The following is a 22,898-nucleotide window of genomic DNA, read 5'->3' as shown; positions in this document are numbered from 1 at the left end:
GATGGGCACTGGAGGGCTGCATCTGATGGGCACTGGAGGGCTGCATCTGATGGGCACTGGTCAGAGACTGCAGACTGAATTTTCTTCAGCTTTTCCTGCACTAAAGGTGTCAGTAATGGCCAACAATAAATTCATGTTAATTTAAATTGATGATATTCATTAAAAAGTCAAAAATAATACAATTATATATAAAAATCTAAATATTTTTTAAAAACTGTCATTTTTGTTTTCGGTTTCCGGCCAAGTGCATCCTGCATTTTTGGTTTTGGCACCAGAATCTCCATTTGGTGCACCACTAGGTAAAATGCATAAAAAACACGCCGAAACACACCTACATTCATCAAAAGCACACCGGACACACCTACACGCATCAAAATGCACCAGAACACACCTACATGCAAGAAAAAAAGCATCTGGAATGCACTCAGAAACACATAAAAACACGTAAGAAACGCATTTGGAAAAGGTTCTGGAGGATGTTTTTGTGGTGTGACCTGGCCCTAAAGTGATATTAAAGTTTCGTTTTTATAAATTTGTTTAAAAATAACAAACATGTTATACTTACCTGCTCTGTTGCAGTGGTTTTGCACAGAGCAGCCCAGATCCTCCTCTTCTCAGGTCCCTCTCCAGCCCTCCTGGCCCCTCCCTCCTGTTGAGTGCTCCCCCCCCCCCAGCAAGCAGCTTGCTATGGGGGCACCCGAGCAGAGCCACTGCTCTGTGTGTCCATTCAGACACAGAGCTGTGGCTCGGCCCCGCCCTCTCTCTCTCCTCATTGGCGCACTGACTTTGATTGACAGCAGTGGGAGCCAATGGCGCTTGCCTTAGCCAATTAGAAGGGGGAGAGTCCCGGACACCTGAGTCTCTTGTGCAACATCGCTGGATATATACATTTACATATACATATACATTACAAATACATTTTTTTTTTAAATATTAAAGGGTAATAAAATAGAAAAAATACCAGCAGGTAATTAATTATTAGTTGAAGAGAGAAGGGGAATAAGAAGTTAATTAGGGTTGATTAGTGTAAACGAAGGGTTAATAAGGGGTTAAATAGACAAAATATATTTAAAAAGAGTAAAAAAAATTCTTGTTTTAAAGTGGTACTCAACTCCATTGACACCCCCATGTTTTTTTACCCCACTTACCTGTAATGCTCTAATGCTCTTCATAGCACATACTCACCCACACAGTAAATCCGGAGTTGTCCCTCTGCGATTCGCTGTTCGACATGACATGCTGGACCCCCACCCCCGACTGCCCTCTAGTGCGACCCCCCCCCCCACCAGCTGCTTTGTGTCTGATAGTGCAGTCTCCTGGGAGATTTGATGTAAGAATCCCAGGAGGCTGCAGGACCAGGTTTACATCATCCTGGACTTGACCATAATGGCAGCGGGGGGGAGGGGGGGGGGGGCTAACAAATAAAACAATTTTAAAAAAAGGAAGACAAAAAATTCCCTACCATTCTGATTGTGGATGAAGAGGGGAAGGGAGTTTTAAAACAGAGCTAACTTTCTTTTGGGAGTTCAGTTTTGCTTTAACTGACATCATCTGCAAACTGAAGTTCATCCCTTTGATCTGCAGATGAATGAAACAAAGTAGATATGAATGTAGCAATGTTTGTATCTCTATATTTTGAGTCTGAACTGTGTTTATAAACATTGCGTCAGGCTATTCTTTTTTTGACAGCAGTAGCTGCTAGAGCTGCGGTATGTACACAGCAACTCCCCGCTGTCATTTCTGAGCTTAGAATTGCCAGCAATTGGGAGGTGGGGGTCTGGAAGAGGGGCCGAAGGACTGGACCTACTACACCAGACCTGTGTGCTTTAAAGCGGTATTAAACCCAAAACCAAATATGTAATATATTGCAGCTTACCAATCATTAGATGTGGCGGCTGCATTTGTTTTTTTTTTTAGGCTTTGTTTCCACCTGGTGATCAGTAACACACCTCTTGTATTAGAGTGCCTCCAGCCTCATCAGTTTGGGGAAAGGGGAAGGTTAAATGTATTAGCATATTTAGATACACTAACAAATTGAAGCCAAACTCCAGCTCACACTTTATAATAATCAGTTCCATCTCTTTCTTTTTAGGGATAAAGGCTTTACATGAAATAATAAAATCTCATCATTGTAAGCACCCCTGCCAGTGTTAAGTGGTTTGTCTTATCCATGTAAACTGATACATTCTGCTGGAGGGCTTGTGCTTTTGAAAAAACAAATGCAGCCATCACACCTAAGAATTGGTAAGCTGCAATATAATAAATGTTTGCTTTTGGGTGTTTGATACCGATTTAACCGATTGCCGGTACAGTACGGCGGTCCCTTTAAAAGCTACAGCAGGCACGCGCGCTGCACGGCGGGGGAGCTGATGCGCGTGGCCGGCGTCCGCGATGTCTGCCGGCCACCCGCGATCTCTCCACGGAGAGCAAGAATGGGGATCTGTCAATGTAGACAGACAGATCCCCATTTTGGCAGGGGAGTACAGAGTGATCTGCTGCTCCTAGTGATCAGGAACAGCGATCTCTCTCCTCCTCCAGTCAGTCCCCTCCCCACACAGTTAGAAAAACCTCCCAGGGAACACATTTAACCCCTTTATCCCCCCCCCCTAGTGTGAACTCCTTCCCTGCCAGTGACATATACACAGTAATCAGTCATTTTTATAGCACTGATCACTGTATAAATGTCAATGGTCCCAAAAAAGTGTCAAAGGTGTCCGATCTGTCCGCTGCAATGTCGCAGTCCTGCTAAAAATCGCTGATCACCACCATTACTAGTAAAAAAAAAATAATAAAAATGCCATAAATCTATCCCCTATTTTGTAGTATTTTTTAAAACTTTTGCGCAAACCAATCAATATACGCTTATTGCAATTTTTGATTACCAAAAATATGTAGAAGAATACATATTGGCCTTTTTTTTGTTTATAGCGCAAAAAATAAACCCGCAGAGGTGATCAAATACCACCAAAAGAAAGCTCTATTTGTGGGGAAAAAAGGACGTCAATTTTGTTTGTGTACAACGTGCCATACCGCAAAAAATGACCTGGTCATTAAGGGGGCAAATCCTTCCGGTTCTTAAGTGGTTTCTCATCCATGTAAACTGATACGTTCTGCTGCTGAGCTTGTGCTTTTGAAAAACAAAAATGTTTACTGGCTGGATCACCAGATGAAAACAGAAGAAGGGAGCATAAAAACAAAACAAAAAAAAAATGCAGCCATCACATCTAAGAATTGGTAAGCTGCAATATAATAAATGTTGGCTTTTCAATTTAATATTGCTTTCATGAAAAAACATTTTTTGGACGTGTGTAGCATGTCTCGTGCCCTCAACTGGTTAACCACTTCAGCCCCGAAAGATTTGGCTGCTGAATGACCAGGCTATTTTTTGCGATTTGGCACTCTGTCGCTTTAACTGACAATTGCGCGGTCATGCGACGTTGCACCCAAACAAAATTGACGTCCTTTTTTCCCCACAAATAGAGCTTTCTATTGGTGGTATTTGATCACCTCTGCAGTTTTTATTTTTTGCGCTATAAAGAAAAAAAGAGTGACAATTTAGAAAAAAAGCAATATTTTGTACCTTTTGCTATAATAAATATCCCCATTTTTTTTTTTTCAAAAAGCAAATTTTTTCCTCAGTTTAGGCCGATACGTATTCTTCTACATATTTTTGGTAAAAAAAAAAAAATCGCAATAAGCGGATATTGATTGGTTTGCGCAAAAGTTATAGCGTCTACAAAATAGGGGATAGATTTATAGCATTTTTATTATTATTATTTTTTTTTTACTAGTAATGGCGGCGATCTGCGATTTTTATTGGGACTGCGACATTATGGCGGACACATCGGACACTTTTGACACATTTTTGGGACCATTGACATTTATACAGCGATCAGTGCTATAAAAATGCACTGATTACTGTATAAATGTCACTGGCAGGGAAGGGGTTAACACTAGGGGGCGATCAAGGGGTTAACTGTGTTCCCTGCTACGTGTTTCTAACTGAAGGGGGAGGGGACTGACTAGAGGAAGTAACGGATAGTGGTTCCTAGCTAATAGGAACACACGATCTGTCACTCCTCTCAGAGCAGAACAGAGATTTGTACACACACACTTCTCTGTTCTGCCTCTCGTGCTCGCGTTCACTCGTGGCCGGAGGTCATCGCGACCATAGGCCACGAGCATCGGCACCCCCGCTGTGCAGCAGGCACGTGTCTGCTATCTTGATCCCGTGAGCCGACGTATAGCTACGACGGTTCGCGGGATCGTGCCGAACTGCCGCAGTAAAATGACGGCGGCTGGTCGGCAAGTGGTTAAAATGTATCTAACGCCAAAACGTTTTATAGCATTCTGGATGGAAAGGGTAATTAATCCTTTGGACAGTTGTCCCTGTTGGATGCTTTCCTATCTCCCTGTCTCAATCTGACTTGCTGCAGCTTCTAATGAACAATGTGAGAAGCTCACAGTGTGCATTGAAATCAGAGTAAGCCATTTCGGTCCAGGAGAGGAGCCGGTACAACTGTGCAAGACTGAAGGGAAGGCCGGAGTTCCACTTTATGATGAGAATCCACCAGTGCGCCCCCCCCCCCCCCCCCCCCCAGAAATGAAATTCCACTTTTGGGTGGATTCAGCTTAGAAAACGATCGGGGTGAATATTCATCCAATCACAGGACACAGGAAGCAGAGGATCGTCACCTTCTTCGCAATTGGTTCCCCCGTATCCCGGCGCGCACTCGCACACGTTGGGTCTCGCACACTTCCCACGGTTCTTGCAGTCCGGGCGGCACACAGCTGCAGCACATCAAATGTAATTACAGGGAGGCACATTACTCTCATATGTAAACATTTACTCGGACAAATGAGTGTGTGCGGCCGCTTACCAGTCTGACAGTTGTATCCGGAATAACCCGGCTTACATTTGCAAACATTCGGCGCTGTGCATTCCATATTTCTTCCGCACGGATGCCGGCAAATTGCTAGGTGGGGGGACAGATAATGAATGGCGTCATTAAATCTGTTCTAACAGAAGTCAGAGCCTTCTAAACAGGATTAAATAAAAAAAGCTACTTGAAAACATATTCATCAAAGTATTCGCTGTGCTCCGTAAGAGATTATTCAATTCTTTAAAGCAGAGCTACACTAAAAAAAAAAAAAAAAAAAATAACAAAACAAATAGGCCATCGAAAGATAAAATTAAAAAAAAAAATGCTTGTGCGGCAATGCTCACCCTTAACCGCAGTACTCATTTTATGCCACTAGATGTCCTCGCTCTTCCAAGCTGAATGACAGGCAGCATCATTCAACCCACCAGAGCTGTTATGTCCTTCCCCCAGCCTGTGACTGGACAGGGAAAGGAGAAGCAGGACAGTGGTGAGCTCAGCTCCCTGTCACTCTGCTCTCCCCTCCTATCAGCATGCATTAATGAATAGAAAACTGCATCATTTTGTCTCTTTTTTTATATTCGGGTGTAACTAATGTAAGGGGGCACTCTGATGGACACCTGATGTAAGAGCATACTTTGATAGGGACACCTGATGTAAGAACGCACTCTGATAGGGACACCTTAAGTAAGGGGACACTCTGATGGATGACTGATGTAAGAGGCACTCTGATGGAGACTGCTGATGTAAGGGGGCACTCTGATGGGGAAGCTGATGTAAGGGGGCACTCCTATGGGCGACTGATGTAGGGGGCACTCTGATAGGGACACCTGATGTAAGGGGGCACTCTGATGGGCAACTGATGTAAGAAGCACTCTGATGGGGACTGCTGATGTAAGGGGGCACTCTGATGGGGGCAACTAATGTAAGGGGGCACTCTGATGGGGGCAACTGATGTAAGGGGGCACTCTGATGGAGGCAACTGATGTAAGGGGGCACTCTGATGGGGGCAACTGATGTAAGGGGGCACTCTGATGGGGGCAACTGATGTAAGGGGGCACTTTGATGGGGCAACTGATGTAAGGAGGCACTCTGATGGGGCAACTGATGTAAGAGGGCACTCTGATGGGGCAACTGATGTAAGGGGAACTCTGATGGGGCAATTTATGTAAAGGGGCACTCTGATGGAGACACCTGATGTAATGGGGCACTCTGATTGAATAACTGGTGTAGGGGAGCACCCTGATGTACTACCTGTAAGATGTTACTTTCCAGGTTGTGACTCCATTGTACAGAAGCTTGCAAAATGAACAGGGAATACTGGTTCCCAGCATCTCTGCCACACTGTTGACATTATGCCCCCTGATTTTTGTTTTGTTTTTACTGCACCCCCAGCCCAGATATGACCCTGTCGTTAAACCTTTAAAGCTATATTAGCCTTTGTAGGATTGCTCATGCTGTATCATTGTCCACCACTGGCAGCCTCTTAAAGGTCTTTCCACACAAAAGTGATATTAAAGCTGCTATGGCCTTTTTTGAGGGACTCTCTACCTGTTGGATTTTGTATGTATGGATAACATGACAGGAAAAGTTAGAACACACAAAGCTCAGCAAGAACACCTAGAACTCCCAGGTGGACAGGAGTCAGTAATTTTGGCAAGGAGACCCCACTGTTGGGAGCATCCAATACATTTTCAAAGCCAAGGGCTCACTCAGCCCACTATGCTCCACTTGTAAGTAAAATATCACTTTGGAGTGGACTTATTGCTTAAGGTTGTAATTGTTTCATGGGCCAATGGCTTGAGGACAGCCTAAGGGCCACAATATGTATACTTATACAGATAATTGTATACCTTTGCAATTGACTCCATCACCAAAATAGCCATATGGACACCTTCCACATTTATACCCTCCATCCTTGTTTGGTTCACAGGCCACGTTCAGGAAACAAGGAGAATCTGCACAGCTTAGTCTCTCTGGAGGTGCTGTCCCCGGACTCTTTAATTCTCCCTTCCCTTCAGTCAAGTTCCGCAGAGGTGGAGAAATGTCTGGAATCTGGAAGCTGTGCCCGGGGTTTGTATCACCAACAGTGTTGGATGATGAGCCCTCAGCAGTCTTTTTGACCGTATACTCCTTTGAGGTCCACTCTTGCACGCCTGAATGGTATCTGGAGGTGTTGGTAACGGTTTGTATAGTTGGAAGTCCATTGCTGTAAGTTCCTTTGTAACTGGTCCTGGCTATGTGACTGGTAAACAAGCCATTCCGAGACAGGTAAGAAGGCGTTCTCCGACCATTCAGCATCTTGGAGATTGTGGATCTTCTTGTATCACCAATGGTCAGAAGTGATGGAACATTCCGAGTGGTCTGCATAATATGAGATTCAGAACTTCTGCTCGGTGCTGCTGGGCTGGGATTAGCAGGGGGCAATAAAGGCTCACTGATGGATTTTGTTGGGTAACCTAAAACGAAAAAAAAAAAAATGTTAGCACATTAGAACGTATTTTATGACCTTAGCTTTGGTTTAATATCTTTTCTGCCCAAACGCTCATCAATAGAAGCTATGGTATACTTACCTAAAAAGCTTAAGAAACCACAAAACCTGTATGTAAAAATGGTAATTATCATGGCATTTGAAGGCTATATAGGCTATCTACTGTATAGGTGATATATGTGCCACAAACCAATGGATCAGAATGGACAACTGGCATTAAAGTTGAAGTTTACTTTGATTATACTGTGCGCTCTCAAGTCTAAGCTGCCCAACAGCTCTTGGTCCAGGCAAAAGATGGGCAACTGGCGGTCACATGATCCCCATCCTTCCCGTCCCCGAGTGTTCCGAACTGGCTAAAGAAACACCAGGGCAGAAAGGGGGTAAAAAGGAAGCTCTGAGGAGGAAGCTTATAAAAAGAAAATAAAAAAACAAAAAAAAACAGCAAATTCATGTAAGTTATATTAATATCTGATTTAGGAAGAAAAAATTGACCTAATACCAATTTAAAGTCTTACTAAACCCAGGAGGTCTGCATTCACTATATCTGGTCTCCCGCAGTACGCAGAACATGGAAATGCAATTATTTAGTAAATATAAACTGCTAAATACTTTTTCTCATTAGCAGTATATAGCAGTCATGTGACTTCTATCGGTGTTTGGTTAAAGCTTGTAGGAGGAGTTTTTTTTCTCTGATTGTCCTATGAGGCTGCATGACCCCTGACCCTCTGTCTGGACAGTGCTGATTGGCCCTGTGCTGATCACATGCACTCTCCCAAGAAAAAAAGTTTACGCGATACACACCAAACTGAGCATGTGCAGAGTGCCCCCAAGGCTCTATACTATCAGGAGACGGATTGGGGACTGTGGAAGAAGGGGAGGATCAGAGAAGACAGGATCAAACAGCCTTTTTAAACATTGCGGAGGATTAACCCCTTAGGTTCCACAGTGAGTATAACAAGCATGCTTTACTGCATATACAGACTGATTTTACTAATAAGTGAATTGGATGAGTGTGAATGCGCTATTCCTATCTTTACACCACTTGTAATAATATGTGATCAAAAAAATTAATAAATAAAGCACTGTATCATGTGATAATACAATTAACCATCTCCTGCGTGCAAATAGAATACATAAAAAACACAATTCAAATAAATATATATAAACCAATATCCTTCTCTTGTGTGTGAATTACACAAAAAACCTGTAAAAATAGTTAAAAACCATGTGCAAATTGCCCCTCCTGTGCATATACACAATATTAAAGTCCCATAAATTCCATAAACCATAAAACCAAAAAAACTTAAAAAATCCAAAAAAAAAGGAATCCAAAAAAAGAGAAGATCCAAAAAAAGAAGAGAAATCCTCTTGCAAATGCTGTGACTATATTGTGCTCTTGTATCTCTTCTTAACTATAAGTGACTTTGTGACCCACCACCACCTTGTAGATTGGCCACTCACCAGATACTGTAAAATGATGTGCCTTTGGTTCATTCATGGGATAACCACTCCACCTTAAAAGCCGCTCCACCTTAAATGCGCTCCACCTTATTACCACTTTTCATCAGCTATGCTATGGTTTTTCCTCATGTAGGATACATAAATGGGCGATCATAGCGTAATATGTTTAAAACATTTATTGAGTAAAAAACAAAACCAGATATCACACTCACATTTAAAAGTGCCTTTAGGCCGGCACTGAGCAAATCCAGCAGATAAGGACAAGTGCTAAGCGGTTCCGTGGTCCGTGTATGGCCTCCACGTTTGGCTTGCGCCTCACCCCTCGTTCTCGTGTGTGTTTCCGCCCGCTGCCCGGACGTTTAGCGATCACCTGTTCCGAGAGATTTCCCAGCAGCCTCTACGCGTTTCACATCATCATATGCGTCATCAGGAAGCTGCCGTATGATTGGTGCGTGCTATATTTATACCCCGTGTAACCGGAAGTGCATGTGTCGCCATCTTAACTAAGGGATACTGTTCCCAATTCCTGTATTTTTAAAGCCGGAAGTGCGTGTCCCGCCATCTTAGCTAAGGGATGTGTTGCCCAATTCTTATTCTTTTAATTGCCTTCCTTATAGCATCATCTACCCCGCTTGTTTAACTAAGTTTACTTATTCTATTGCCAAATTATTAACAGACTATAATGTTCCGCAGATTACAACTGTTAATAATTTTAAAATATTGTGAGAGTCTCTTCAGCAGATAAAGATGGGCTACATCTTCGTAAACAACATCGTTCTTGGCAATAGAATAAGTAAACTTAGTTAAACAAGCGGGGTAGATGATGCTATAAGGAAGGCAATTAAAAGAGTAAGAATTGGGCAACACATCCCTTAGCTAAGATGGCGGGACACGCACTTCCGGCTTTAAAAATACAGGAATTGGCAACAGTATCCCTTAGTTAAGATGGCGACACACGCACTTCCGGTTACACGGGGTATAAATATAGCACGCACCAATCATACGGCAGCTTCCTGATGACGCATATGATGATGTGAAACGCGTAGAGGCTGCTGGGGAATCTCTGGAACAGGTAATCGCTAAACGTCCGGGCAGCGGGCGGAAACACACACGAGAACGAGGGGTGAGGCGCAAGCCAAACGTGGAGGCCATACACGGACCACGGAACCGCTTATCACTTGTCCTTATCTGCTGGATTTGCTCAGTGCCGGCCTAAAGGCACTTTTAAATGTGAGTGTGATATCTGGTTTTGTTTTTTACGCAATAAATGTTTTAAACATATTACGCTATGATCGCCCATTTATGTATCCTACATGAGGAAAAACCATAGCATAGCTGATGAAAAGTGGTAATAAGGTGGAGCACATTTAAGGTGGAGCGGCTTTTAAGGTGGAGTGGTTATCCCATGAATGAACCAAAGGCACATCATTTTACAGTATCTGGTGAGTGGCCAATCTGCAAGATGGTGGTGGGTCACAAAGTCACTTATAGTTAAGAAGAGATACAAGAGCACAATATAGTCACAGCATTTGCAAGAGGATTTCTCTTCTTTTTTTGGATCTTCTCTTTTTTTGGATTCCTTTTTTTGGATTTTTTAAGTTTTTTTGGTTTTATGGTTTATGGAATTTATGGGACTTTAATATTGTGTATATGCACAGGAGGGGCAATTTGCACATGGTTTTTAACTATTTTTACAGGTTTTTTGTGTAATTCACACACAAGAGAAGGATATTGGTTTATATATATTTATTTGAATTGTGTTTTTTATGTATTCTATTTGCACGCAGGAGATGGTTAATTGTATTATCACATGATAGAGTGCTTTGTTTATTAATTTTTTTGATCACATATTATTACAAGTGGTGTAAAGATAGGAATAGCGCATTCACACTCATCCAATTCACTTATTCCTTATCCCTTTAAGAAAAAGGTTTTTTTTTTAATGCAGCCATTCTGACAAACACATTGTTTTTTGCGCCGGTGACACATATTTATGCAGACTGATTTTACTGTTGTGGGTTTAGTATATACTTTAAACTGAGTCAGTACACCAGAAAAGTAAAACGTCAGCTTTTTTTTTCATCCAAAAGCTTTATTTTTGGCAGCTGTGATTCATTTTTTTTAATTAAATTTAGGGGGAAAATTACGTTACTCCTTTAAGAATACTGTATATCCACACAGTGTCATTGTGCCTAGCTTTGCTCAACATTAGAACCAATATCCTCTTTCCTTTGTCTATATAAAATAAATAGTTGTTCCACTTCTCTGATTTGGAACGTAGAAAAATATCTCCTGTCATTGGCTGCACAATAATTCATTACCCAGTTCAGGAAATTAACACTTGTTTATTATTCCTTTAGCGCTCCGCTCAATTAACAGAACAAATGTTCCATGGAGAGGGGTTCAGGAGCAGCGAATGTAACTTTCTATTCAGTGTTACAAACAGTCACATCTTATGTAACATTCCTAATATTGTACATATGCAGGAATGTGTTTCTTAAAGGCCAACACCACCTAAAAATGTATTTTCAGGATATCAAATAGTAGTTGGTCACATTCATCTGCATTTTTATTTGGGTACAACGTCGCACGACCACTCAATTGTCAGTTAAAGTAATGCAGTGCCATATCGACAAAAAATGGCCTGGTCAGGAAGGGGGTAAATCCTTTCGGGGCTTAAGTGGTTAAATGATAGAGACAGAATATCCACCAAAAATCCAGAAAAACACATGATACAAAAGTTATAAATTGAGTTGCAATTCAGTGAGTAAAATAAGTATTGTATTTGATCCCCAAGCAAAACATGATTTAGTACTTGGTGGAGAAACAGAGGTAAGATGTTTCTTGTATTTGGTGACCAGGTTTGCACACATCTCCGGAGGGATTTTGGTTCACTCTTCTTTACAGATCTTCTCGAAATCCTTAAGGTTTCTTGGTTGTCAGTTGGCAACTCGAAGTTTCAGCTCCCTCCATACATTTTCTATAGGATTAAGGTCTGGACACTGGCTAGGCCACTCCATGACCTTATTGCTTCTTCTTGAGCCCCTCCTTTGTTGCCTTGGCGGTATGTTTTTGGTCATTGTCATGCTGGAAGACCCATCTTCAGTGTTCTGGCTGAGGGAAAAAGGTTCTTATCCAAGATTTTACAATACATGGCCCCCTGTCCATTGGCCCCACAATGTGGCAAAGTCGGCCTGTACCTCCATACTTGACTGTAGAGATGGTGTTCTTAGGGTCATAGTCAGCATTTTTCTTCCTCCAAACACGGCGAGTCAAGTTAATGCCAAAGAGCATAATTTTGGTCTCATCTGACCACAGCACTTTCTCCCATTCCTTTTCTGAATCATTAAGATGTTCATTGGCAGACTTCAGGCGGGCCTGTACATGTGCTTTCTTGAGGAGGGGGACCTTATAGGGCTGCAGGATCCATGGCGGCTTATTGTGTTACCAATGGTTGGTTTGGTGACTATGATCCCTCACGTTTCCCATTATTATCCTTACCCCATGAGGCAAAATCTTGCATGGAGCTCCAGACAGAGGGCGATTGATGGTCATTTTGTTTCTCTTCGATTTTCCAATAATCACTCCAACAGTTGTCTCCTTCTAACCAAGGCTCTTGCTGATGGTCTTGTAGCCCATTCCAGCTTTGTGCAGGTCTACAATCATGTCCCTAATGTCCTTTGACAGCTCTTTGGTCTTGCCCATGATGGTGAGGTTTCAATGGAAGAAAGATTCTGTGGACAGGTGTTTTTTATACACATAACGAGTTGTCGTTAGGTGCACCTTCTTAAATGGACAGGACTAATCTGTGTACCACATGAGCACATACTGTAGCTAGTCTGTGGCAGCCAGAATTATTGTTGGTTGGTAGAGGATCAAATACTTATGATACATTTGTATCATGTGTAGGGATGAGCCGAACACCCCCCTGTTCGGTTTGCACCAGAAAAAGTTATCTAAAGTCTATGGGACACGAACATGAATAATCAAAAGTGCTAATTTTAAAGGCTTATATGCAAGTTATTGTCATAAAAAGTGTTTGGGGACCCGAGTCCTGCCCCAGGGGACAGGGATCAATGCAAAAAAAAGTTTTAAAAACGGACGTTTTTTCGGGAGCAGTGATTTTAATAATGCTTAAAGTGAAACAATAAAAGTGTAATATCCCTTTAAATTTCGTACCTGGGGGGTGTCTATAGTATGCCTGTAAAGGGGCGCATGTTTCCCGTGTTTAGAACAGTCTAACAGCAAAATGACATTTCAAAGGAAAAAAAGTCATTCAAAACTACTCGAGGCTATTAATGCATTGCCGGTCCGGCAATACACATAAAAGTTCATTGATAACTGGTATGTGTCATGGGGAATGCCACAGGGAAGTCCCGTCAAGTCCCCTTGCGTCAGAGGGGGGCTCGGGGCACTGGGTGGCCCCGCCCCCCCATTATTTAGGAACCGTCAGAAGAGGAGAAGCGCCACACAGCGGGAGCCTCTCTCCATGGCATCATGGATGCGGAGCGGCCCGAAAAGAAGATGAAGACAAAAAGATGAAGAGAAGAAGATGAAGAGAAGAGCGGGAGCCTCCCTCCATGCCATCATGGATGCCGAGCGGCCCGGAGAAGAAGATGAAGAGAAGAAGATGAAGAGAAGAGCGGGAGCCTCCCTCCATGCCGTCATGGATGTGGAGCGGCCTGAGGAGAAGAAGGGAAGAAGACGCCGATGCCGCGGAGGAAGATGCCGGACGAGAACATCGGAGGAAGAACCAGAAGTACCAGAAGAAGAAGAAGATGGAGGAAGAAACCGAAGGAAGATAGAAGATAAAAGAAAGAAGAAAGAAGAAGCATTTAAATAAAGGAATTGTCAAAAACTGTCTCTTGTCATTTTTAACATTTTTGACAGTTGTTTAGTGAAATGGTACCCTTACCATTTCAAACAGGGGGGAGGGCTGGGATCTGGGGGTCCCCTTGTTAAAGGGGGCTTCCAGATTCCGATAAGCCCCCCGCCCACAGACCCCCACAACCACCGGCCAGGGTTGTGGGGATGAGGACCTTGTCCTCATCAACATGGGGACAAGGTGTTTTGGGGGGCTACCCCAAAGCACCCTCCCAATGTTGAGGGCATGTGGCCTGGTACGGTTCAGGAGAGGGGGCGCTCTCTCGTCCCCCCCTCTTTTCCTGCGGCCTGCCAGGTTGCGTGCTCGGATAAGGGTCTGGTATGGATTTTTGGGGGGACCCCACGCCGTTTTTTTTAAATTGTGGCGCGGGGTTCCCCTTAAAATCCATACCAGACCTGAAGGGCCTGGTATGGAATTTAGGGGGACCCCCCACGTCATTTTTTTTTTAAATTTTGGTTCGGGGTTCCCCTGTGGGGAATTCCCATGCCGTTTTTATCAATGAACTTTTATGTGTATTGTCGGACCGGCAATTCATTAATAGCCGCGAGTAGTTTAAATGACTCTTTTTCCTTTGAAATGTCATTTTGCTGTCAGACTGTTCTAAACACGGGAAACATGCGCCCCTTTACAGGCATACTATAGACACCCCCCAGGTACGAAATTTAAAGGAATGTTACACTTTTATTGTTTCACTTTAAGCATTATTAAAATCACTGCTCCCGAAAAAACGGACGTTTTTAAAACTTTTTTTTGCATTGATCCATGTCCCCTGGGGCAGGACCCAGGTCCCCAAACACTTTTTATGACAATATCATGAATATAAGCCTTTAAAATTAGCACTTTTGATTTCTCCCATAGACTTTTAAAGGGTGTTCCGCGGCATTCGAATTTGCCGCGAACACCCCAAATTGTTCGCTGTTCGGCGAACTTGCGAACAGCCGATGTTCGAGTCGAACTCGAAGCTCATCCCTAATCATGTGTTTTCTTTGGATTTTTGGTTGATATTCTGACTCTATCATTTAAAATACACCTATGATAAAATTATAGAGCCTTAATTTTTTTGTAAGTGGGCACACTTACAAAATCTGTAGGGGATCAAATAATTATTTTCTCCACTATACATAGTTAATCAGGTTGAAAAAAGACACAGGTCTATCCAGTTCAACCAATATAGAAAAAACAAAAAAGTTGTGTTTGAATCCTAGTCCAAACCAGCCTAAGCTATCCTGTCTGTAAGGGTAGGGTGCTGGGGTGTCACGTTTTCCATGTTTCCCTCCTTGTTGGGTCCCTAGCAAGGGTCACATGAGAGGCCTACTCCGGGATGGGTTCTTGTGGGCTACGATGGGCACTCTGTGCAAGGTCACTGTTTTACACATGAGGTACTCTTGTGCTGTTTTCATCAATGCCCTGGGACCAGGCTGGGGGGATACTCGACCTTAAAGTGGGACCTTACTCTAATGCCGCGTACACATGATCGGAAATTCAGACAGCAAAAGACCGATGAGAGCTTTTGGTTAGAAAATGCGGCCGTGTGTATGCTCCATCGGACTTTTGCTGGTTGAATTCCAGCCAGCAAAAGATTGGGAGCATGTTCTCAATTTTTCGGTCGGAAAAAGTTCCTATCCGAAAATGCGATCGTCTGTAGCAATTCCGATGCGCAAAATTCCTACGCATGCTCCGAAACAATTTGACAATTTGACGCATGCTTGGAAGCATTGAGCTTCATTTTCTTGGCTCGTCGTAGTGTTCTTTGCAGTCGAAAGTTCAGCGAACTTTTGTGTGATCGTGTGTATGCAAGGCAAGCTTGAGCGGAATCCCGTCTGAAAAGCCATCATATCTTTTTCCGACCAAAATCCCGATCGTGTGTACGCGGCATTAGGGATCAACATGCACCATGTACACTTGCATTGTAACTGTTCTCCAGTTAACTCTCGGGGTTCCCGTGATAATGCACACTTTCACTGTAACTTGCATTTAGAAGGGAGCCTTGTCCATATCCAGCCATCCAGCATTTTCCCCTACAATTCCCAGCAGAGTGGGCCTCGCTGTTTACATTGCGCAGGCGCTACACATGCTCTTAGCTTGACTGTTGAACCTCTGTACAGAATAGAAACTTCTGCGGTGTGAATCTGCTACCGAAGCTGTGGGAGACAGACCGCTGGTGGAAAGAGAGTCGATAACATCTCCCTCGCTGCTAAAGGACATTCCACCAATAACCGGTACACGCTACCAACAGGCTGCTTGTTAAACTTCCATTACCCAAAGTAACCACTTACGTCTCTACACTGCTCCAGCTCCTTAGGAGTGTTGAGGCACCGTGACATCTTTGTGGCTGGATAGTACATGCGGATTCGGACTACGATCCAAATGTGCCTGAGTTCATCCCTAGTTCTAAGTAGTAATAAGCTAAACTGAACACAGTTTGGCCCAAACCCACAGAAAGCTGTCACATGATAGCAGGCTGTCAGACCCAATCAGCAGCGGCCGGGGAATTCCCCGCCCTACAGCTGCATGAAACAAAGGGATGGGGATTCTGGTGACATCATTGACCTAATATGGTCATATTGTCATATTTGGCCAATGACATTGTTCAAATATGGCCATGTGGTCATATTGGATAATGACATCAGCCAGCATCCCTGCCCTTTGCGCTACATGTGGCTTGGCCATAGCTGATTGGGCTGATGGCCTGCTATCATGTGACAGCTTCCCACAGGTTAAGCCATAACCTTCACTTATCAGGAACACCTTAATCCACTCACCATGGGAGATGTTGATTGGCCAAGAACAGAATGGAAAGTGTGAAAGTTGTTGAACCATTCTGTTCTGGTTACATAATCCCATCCTTGGTATCAAGAAGTCTGTATAGGTGTTAATCCTTTGATTTACTTGGCTAAGGATGGGTTCACACTGTCGAGAACTTAATGTTGGCTTCCACCGCATCCAATTCGCATTTCAGGAGATTGTTCACACATCTCCGGTGCGAATTGCACAGGAGTCCTGTGTGTCTTCTGGTGCGTTTTGGGTGCAAATTCAGCCAAAAATTCGGACTGAAATCGGACCTGAAAACAGTGAACAGGGATGCACAGGACCCCTGCTGTGATCCACTCCATGCAGCAGTGTGAACCCAACCTGAAGGTATAAATTGTTGTCAAAATGCATAGTTAGAAATTTTATTTCTGGGGTATCTTCCTCCGCCTCTCCTCTTTATGAAAATAGCCCTTATTATGAAGATTCAGTAACAGTTATACATTTCATTACCTTGTTGTCTTCCATTTGTTCTACTGACATTGTGCCTGTAATAACTTTCTGTGAATGTGGCCGGTGACTCAGTGGTTGGTGGAGTTGTTAACATCTGTACTGTACAAATAAAAATAAAACAGATAAGACTTCTTGATTTATTCTTATAGTCTTATATACAAAAAAGGCAAAACAAAAACAAAAAACAGGAGCAAAAGGTTTGCAGCTGAAGGTCCTCTTCCTCTTTAGCTCTGCTCCAGTGCTAGGTGGTTTCCTTCTGGTGCAGAGACTATCCTTGACTTGAAGGCTTCAGAAACATTCCCTGCATTATTGTATGTCTATATAAAAAGATGAGTGCACCATAACTCAAGACTCAATCCATGAAGAAAATTATCCGGCAACCCGTTACATTCCAGATTCCAAATTCTTTATTAGGCTATGTACAGCTGTGCCTGGTTGCCGGCTAACTTTTTTCATGGATTGATGTTTCGGGAGCGCACACTCAAGCCACGTGCACTGGCCCTCAGCAATTCATGCAGAGATAGACCAGCTGAGCGTGGATACAGTTTTTCTAGTTTATAACTTTAGTTTGTAAGATTCAGTCCAGTGAATGTTTAATGTTCCAACAGTACAAACAAATGGCCACTGTTCCCGCCTATAACTGGCCTTTGCAGCAAAGAGCAGGTGGAAGGGTGAGGTAAGTCAAACAAAAACCAAAGAAAATTCCCAGCTCAACTTACCGACCAACCTCCAACCAACCGAATTGTCCTAACAGTATGCGATAAAAACAGGGGTTTAGTTTGCACACATTTGCAAATACATACATAAGCTGCAGAGCCTCTTCATGGCACCCCAGTATTATCTGCAGTCCTAACTCTATATTTTGAGAGCCTCCATAGTAGAAGCACATGTATTATAATGGATAGGCAGAGGACAGGAGAGCCTTGGGGTTAACAAACTAAACCCATGTTTTTAAAGCATGTTAGACAGGACAATTGGTTGCAGGCTGGTCGGTAAGTTGAGCTGGGAATTTTCTTTGTTTTTCGTTTGAAATGTTTAATATTCACAGTGAAAGGTCAGAAGGTATATCCAACAGGTTTTGGGGCTCACAAATCCCCCTTCATCAGGGCTTGTATGCTTGTACAATGATGTATGATATTGCACAGACATACTGTATTTGGAAATTAAGATTAGGTAATTCCAGCATAGTTGGCTTGTCTGATAACCAACCTGCAGCATACAATGCCCTGATGAATGGGGATTTGAAAACCCCCAAAACGCTTTGGCTACCCTTTATTACCTTTTTTTTGTGAATAATAAACATTCACTGGACCAGATTTTGAGTTGTAGCACATTCCTCCTATAGAGACTTTCAGACTGCTCTACTGCGCTACTGGTCCACACATGATGATCCTTTTGGGTGTCAATATGTTAGGGTTGTGTTGTGAGCGTAAGAAGTTAAGGTAGGGGTAAACATTTAGGGTGTGCTAACCAGGGGTTCCGTCCGTTTAGGAATGCGGGGACTAGCAAATGGGCCCTGGCATACATGAATTCCATGAGACATTGGTTGTTTAGTGACAGAATCACTTCTGTGAGTGAGGGGGGGATCAGGAGATTTCCATTTTTTGGCAATTGTCAGCCTGGTGGCGATAAGGATGTGAGTTAAAATGGGGTGAGTGGCTGATGGCCAGGAGTCAAAGCCTAGACCCAAAAGGACCATTTGCGAGGATAGTGAGATAGCAGTTGATAGGATAGAGGAAAGAAGTTTTGTGAGGGCAGATCAAAAGGGTGTCAGTTTGGGGCATGACCACCAGATATGTAGAGTTGTGCCAGAGTGGCCACAGGTTCTCCAGCAGCTGTCGGATGTGGTAGGGTAAATCTTTGCCAGTTTAGAAGGTGTAAGGTACCAGTTATTGAGGATTTTTTGTACCGTTTTCCAGTGCGTGATACATCGGGAGAATTTCGGTGGTCTCCTGAGGGCGCTATGTCATTGTTGGTGAGTGTAGGTACACTCGAGGAGGTTCTCACATTTCAGCATAGCAGTAGTTTTGGTGTCCGGTACCAGGTTAGTGAGGAGCTTGTAGATATAGGAGATGCCTTTCAGACGGGGATGGTCTGTGTTGTAGAATTTTAGTAGGAGCCAGAAGAAGGGATTTTTAGACCACGTTACCCGTGAGAGCACTGAGCGGATTCTGGGGTACATGAAAAAGTCTCTAGATGGAATGTGGTAGTTCCTTTGTAGGTGCTGGAAGGGTAGGAGCAGGGAGTCTTGGTAGAAATCTCCAATGGTATTAATGCCCTTATGTAGCCAGTTTGAGATTGGGATATCAGGTAGAATTGTTTGCAGAGCCTTGAGAGGTATGTCTTGTAGTAGTCGGTGGGGTATGCCTCCTGATTGTTGAAAGATTGCTCTCCATATTTTGAGAGTTGCATTGATTGTGGTAAGATAGCTCTGCTTTTTGTGGTGGTGCAGGCGTAGTGCACTAAGGGTCAGTTTAGAGTGAGTTGCCATGACTGTTGCTTCTATTTGTATCCAAGGGTTTTGTAAATCTGCTTTCCACCAGTATTTCATTTGATCCAGAATGGTTGCTTTAAAGTAGGCTGAAATATTAGGAGCTCCCATCCCACCAGTAAACGTTGGTGAACAAAGGGTAGATCTTTTTTGTGAACACATGTTACATATAACAATAGTACTAACTGATCACTGGTACAATAGTAGATACAAGAAAGCGTAAAAAGCAATAAGGATAGCTTATTCTACTTCTAGTACAGTTTAGAACTTGTGGTAGAGTGCTTAGCATTCTGTGTTATCCAGGGGGAAGTGTGAGAGAAAAAAGCAGCGAAACAAAGACAAAAAATGAAACAGAAAAAGCAGGGTGAAGATAGAATAACTCATCTGAGACATTAAGTTGTTAAGGAGAGAAGTAATGTCCAAATCGCTTGTTTAGGAACATAGGTGGCCCCAAATGAGACTGGGATGTCAATGGAGGCGTTGGTCACGGGATGAGGCGCGGTTGGTGTTGTCGCGGCCGTGGCTGGATGATTGTTCTCGGCGTGAGTGCATTGCTGGTGGGGGTGAAGAGATGAGGCCCCAATTTAGCAGTCTTTTAATGCCTTATTTAGGGGTGAAGATGGTGGTTGATTGACTTTGGAATGTCACCATCAATTTAGTGGGGAAACCCCACTTGTAGGTGATGTTGCGATCCCAGAGGACTGTAGTGACTGGGCAGTGGCAGCTGAGATATATTATTCCTCCTGGAGTGTTCCTCGAGGTCGGTCACTTTAGCTTGTAAAAATTGGATTTCTTGCGAGTGCTGGTGGTATGCCTCAGATGCTTCATGGTGGGCAGTGGTATGTTCTGTAACTTGCCTCTCAAGCATATTTGTACGCTCCTCTATCTGATCCACTCTGGAGTGGAGGCAGGATAAGGATGAGCGGAGCTCATTGCGTAAGTCCTTTTGAGGGGACATTAGCATCAGTTTCAGGGTGTATTCTGAGGCGGGCTGGTCACTGGCAGGTAGAGCAGCCAGGGATTCCTGTGTACTTTTACTTTCCTCAAGTTCACCCCAGTGCTGTCTTTTGTAAAGCAGTGCTTTGGAGGGAGAGGGTGCTGGGGACTGTGCTGCCCGCTTACCTCTATCAGCAGGTGAGTTTTGATAAGGTGAGAAGTCGGGCTCAGTGCTGTCCATGTCTTCCCGAATGCGTGCTGGACCTTGTGATGCCTCTGTTGCTGGCACGGGAGGAGGGGTAGACGCCGCTCCGGCGCCACTTTGGCTGTGCTGCATGCCTTTGCCTGTGACTGTGCCTCTCTGTGTGTAGAAGTCTGTGAGGCAGCGCAACTTGTATGTGCAGTGGTATTTCTTCTTTGACATACCGCTGCTGTGATCCTCAGAGTTCCAGCTCCCCTCTGGTGTAGGAGAGAGGGGAGAAAGGCTGCTATGGCAGACAGAGGGTTGCTGATTGTCCCATAGCTGAGCAGAGCTTATGGGTTAAGTGGCCATCTTGCTCCATGGCCAGCCACACTCTCATCCTTTTTATATGGACCTTCAGACCTGCTGGGGATCGCCAGGAGCACCCCAGGTAATGGAGGGTAGCCTCCAAGGACTGTAATTCATACCCATTCAATGTGTTTAATCACTAAGATTAGGGCTAGCTTCAGAAATGTCATTCTCATTCACTTGCTTTAGGATTCTTTGTCTGCCAGCAATGTGACTGTTGCTTAAATGATTATGGTAAATTTGAACATATGACCAAGTAGTAGCTTTGAAATTTCTCAGAAGAACAACTCCTCTCAAGCACATTTGTATGAACACAAAATCCTTGCACTTGATATGATTGGGGCTTTGCCCCAGCAAGGAATTTAACTTTGGAGGCAGAGATAAAAAGTCTAATGCTCTACCATCAAGGCTAGCCCTTGAGTAAGCCCCACTGACGAAACGCGTTGGAGACCCTGTGTGTGGTGTATGTAAAACTGTGGAGACAGAATGGTAAGAGCACCAGAGTCCGATGCTGAACACTGCCAGTAAATTGTGCGCTGAAAGTGCTGAAAGCACTCCTTGAATGTAATCTTCTTTATGAACTTTTAAATGGAATGGTGAATTTTGTCTCTATGATGACGGATATTAGCATTTTTCTAGTTCTCTCTGTGGACTATAGAACCCCTCATCCCCTTCTATGTTTCAGAGATGCTGAGAGGGGAGGGTGTTTTATAGTCCAAACATACTTCCTCTCCTACTGTACAGTATAGTGAGTGAGCCTAAGGACAGCAAGTTCACTACTTGCAGGCTCATCAGGTGGAAATAACAGAAACAAGCTTAAAGAAAAAAAACAAATGCAGCCACCACATCCAAGGACCGGTAAGCTGAAATATATTAAATGTTATTAAATAAATATACTAATTCAATTTTAAATAACAATAAATAAATATATAAAAACATATTAAATATTACAACTATACAGTATATATATTCAATATATTAAATTCTTGGATTTACATATACTTTAATTTAACCTCCAAATAGGTCACTATTGTTGTGGAGTAAGTGTAGAATATATAAAATTATCATCTTACCACATATCTTTCCATCTCCTTCATAGCCCTGTGGGCAAGGACCACACTTGTAGGAACCCAAGGTGTTTGTACAGAGAACGCTGGGATAGCAAGGAAAAGATAGACACTCATCAACATCTTCCTCACAAGATTTTCCTAGAAATAGATACAAGAAATGCATACAATTATTCACCATAATTTATTTTCCTAGAAGAGTTTGTTGTGTGAAGACAAAGGCTAACAAGCTAGCATAGCCTTCAGAGTGGCCGACAAACTTTCACCCCTCTCAGAACTTATTCAGGTGGTGAGGAGAGCCAGTTTTTTTAATGTGTATTGGAGTCAACTGGCAGCTAGGCCTTCCATAGGTGACCCTTAGGAAAAAGTGAAGATAGCATAAGGAATGAAAGCACCACACCACATCTTAAGGTCCAGAATTATATTTTATTTAAAACCGCCAACATGTTTTGGGGGTTGTTGTGACAATCCCCACTTCTTCAGGGCTGAAAAGGATTCAAGACCTGAAATCTGGACCAATTATAATGGAAGCATGGAAAAGTTGATGTGATTAGTTCTGCCTGAAGCTTTCTTTCCCGATTCATTTTGGCAACATTGAAGAAAGGAGACCCTCACAAACCCTGAAAGATGTTTGCTTTTCTCTATCAATTTTAAATAAAATATTATTCTGGACTTTTAGATGTACAATGGTGCTTCTATTCCTTACCTATATTTACTATCACCTGATATGTATAATCGGTTTTGTTACGAATATAAATTCAGACAAAATTTTCGTTATTCGGAAATTTGAATATACAGTATCTGAATCACAATAGTAATGAATTTCAACTAATAAAAAATAAATTATAAGGGAACAATTTATCTTAATTCGAATTG

The 22,898-nt window shown here is 43.1% G+C and overlaps 1 protein-coding gene across 1 annotated transcript in view; it reads right to left on the bottom strand.

Moving 5' to 3' along the window:
- VWDE (von Willebrand factor D and EGF domains) overlaps positions 1-22,898 on the bottom strand; it is a 211,352-nt gene that overhangs the window by 19,759 nt on the left and 168,695 nt on the right. Inside the window, exons 19-23 of the mRNA XM_073629535.1 lie at positions 22,029-22,163; positions 16,979-17,077; positions 6,734-7,339; positions 4,881-4,976; positions 4,696-4,791 (exon numbers count right to left, since the gene is read on the bottom strand). Coding sequence (XP_073485636.1) covers positions 4,696-4,791; positions 4,881-4,976; positions 6,734-7,339; positions 16,979-17,077; positions 22,029-22,163 — 1,032 coding nt within the window. The remainder of the gene's footprint in view (positions 1-4,695; positions 4,792-4,880; positions 4,977-6,733; positions 7,340-16,978; positions 17,078-22,028; positions 22,164-22,898) is intronic.

The sequence above is a fragment of the Aquarana catesbeiana genome, linkage group LG05, assembly GCF_042186555.1.
Source record: "Aquarana catesbeiana isolate 2022-GZ linkage group LG05, ASM4218655v1, whole genome shotgun sequence".
NCBI lineage: Eukaryota > Metazoa > Chordata > Amphibia > Anura > Ranidae > Aquarana > Aquarana catesbeiana.
This window is presented reverse-complemented; position numbering and strand designations above follow the sequence as displayed.